Consider the following 472-nt stretch of genomic DNA (forward strand, 5'->3'; position numbering starts at 1 on the left):
GGAAGATCAGTTGCAAATTGCGATGTTGGGAGGACTCCAGGCCCTGCCTGGAGGATGGCACCCACAGTGGGTCTGTAGCCCACGGTGAGGCTGGTGGGATGTGGTGTCCTCTCTCTCCCTTCTCCACAGGCATGGTCCCCTTGAAGAAGCTGCACGAGGCGTTCCTCCGGTTGGCCCTCCTGCCCGCGGGGGGCACCACCAGGCCCAAGGCCTCCGAAGTGCTGAGCCTGCACCTGCTGCAGAGGGGCCTGCCCCACTGGACCTCCTTTTGCGTCAAGTACAGCGCCGTGCGCAATGACCAGTTTGGGCTCTCCAACTTCAACTGGGAGGTGAAAGGGACGAACTACCACATCCTACGGACGGGCTGCTTCCCCTTCATCAAGTACCACTGCTCCCGAGCCTCTCGCCAAGACCTGGCGATGCAGAACCGCTTCTTTACGACTCTTAAAATAATAAACTTAGGTGAGCCTCG

General features: G+C 59.7%; 1 protein-coding gene across 1 annotated transcript; it reads left to right on the forward strand.

Moving 5' to 3' along the window:
* Window positions 1-71: 71 nt before the first annotated feature.
* Window positions 72-462, forward strand: LOC107125461 (uncharacterized protein C15orf61-like; the record flags this gene model as incomplete). The annotated part of the gene is made up of 1 exon (XM_015428880.1): window positions 72-462. A coding segment is annotated over exon 1 (364 nt), but the record flags the coding sequence as incomplete, so codon positions are not given.
* Between the last annotated feature and the right edge of the window lie 10 nt (window positions 463-472).

Source organism: Gekko japonicus, unplaced genomic scaffold (genome assembly GCF_001447785.1).
Source record: "Gekko japonicus isolate JY-2015 unplaced genomic scaffold, Gekko_japonicus_V1.1 scaffold93866, whole genome shotgun sequence".
NCBI lineage: Eukaryota > Metazoa > Chordata > Lepidosauria > Squamata > Gekkonidae > Gekko > Gekko japonicus.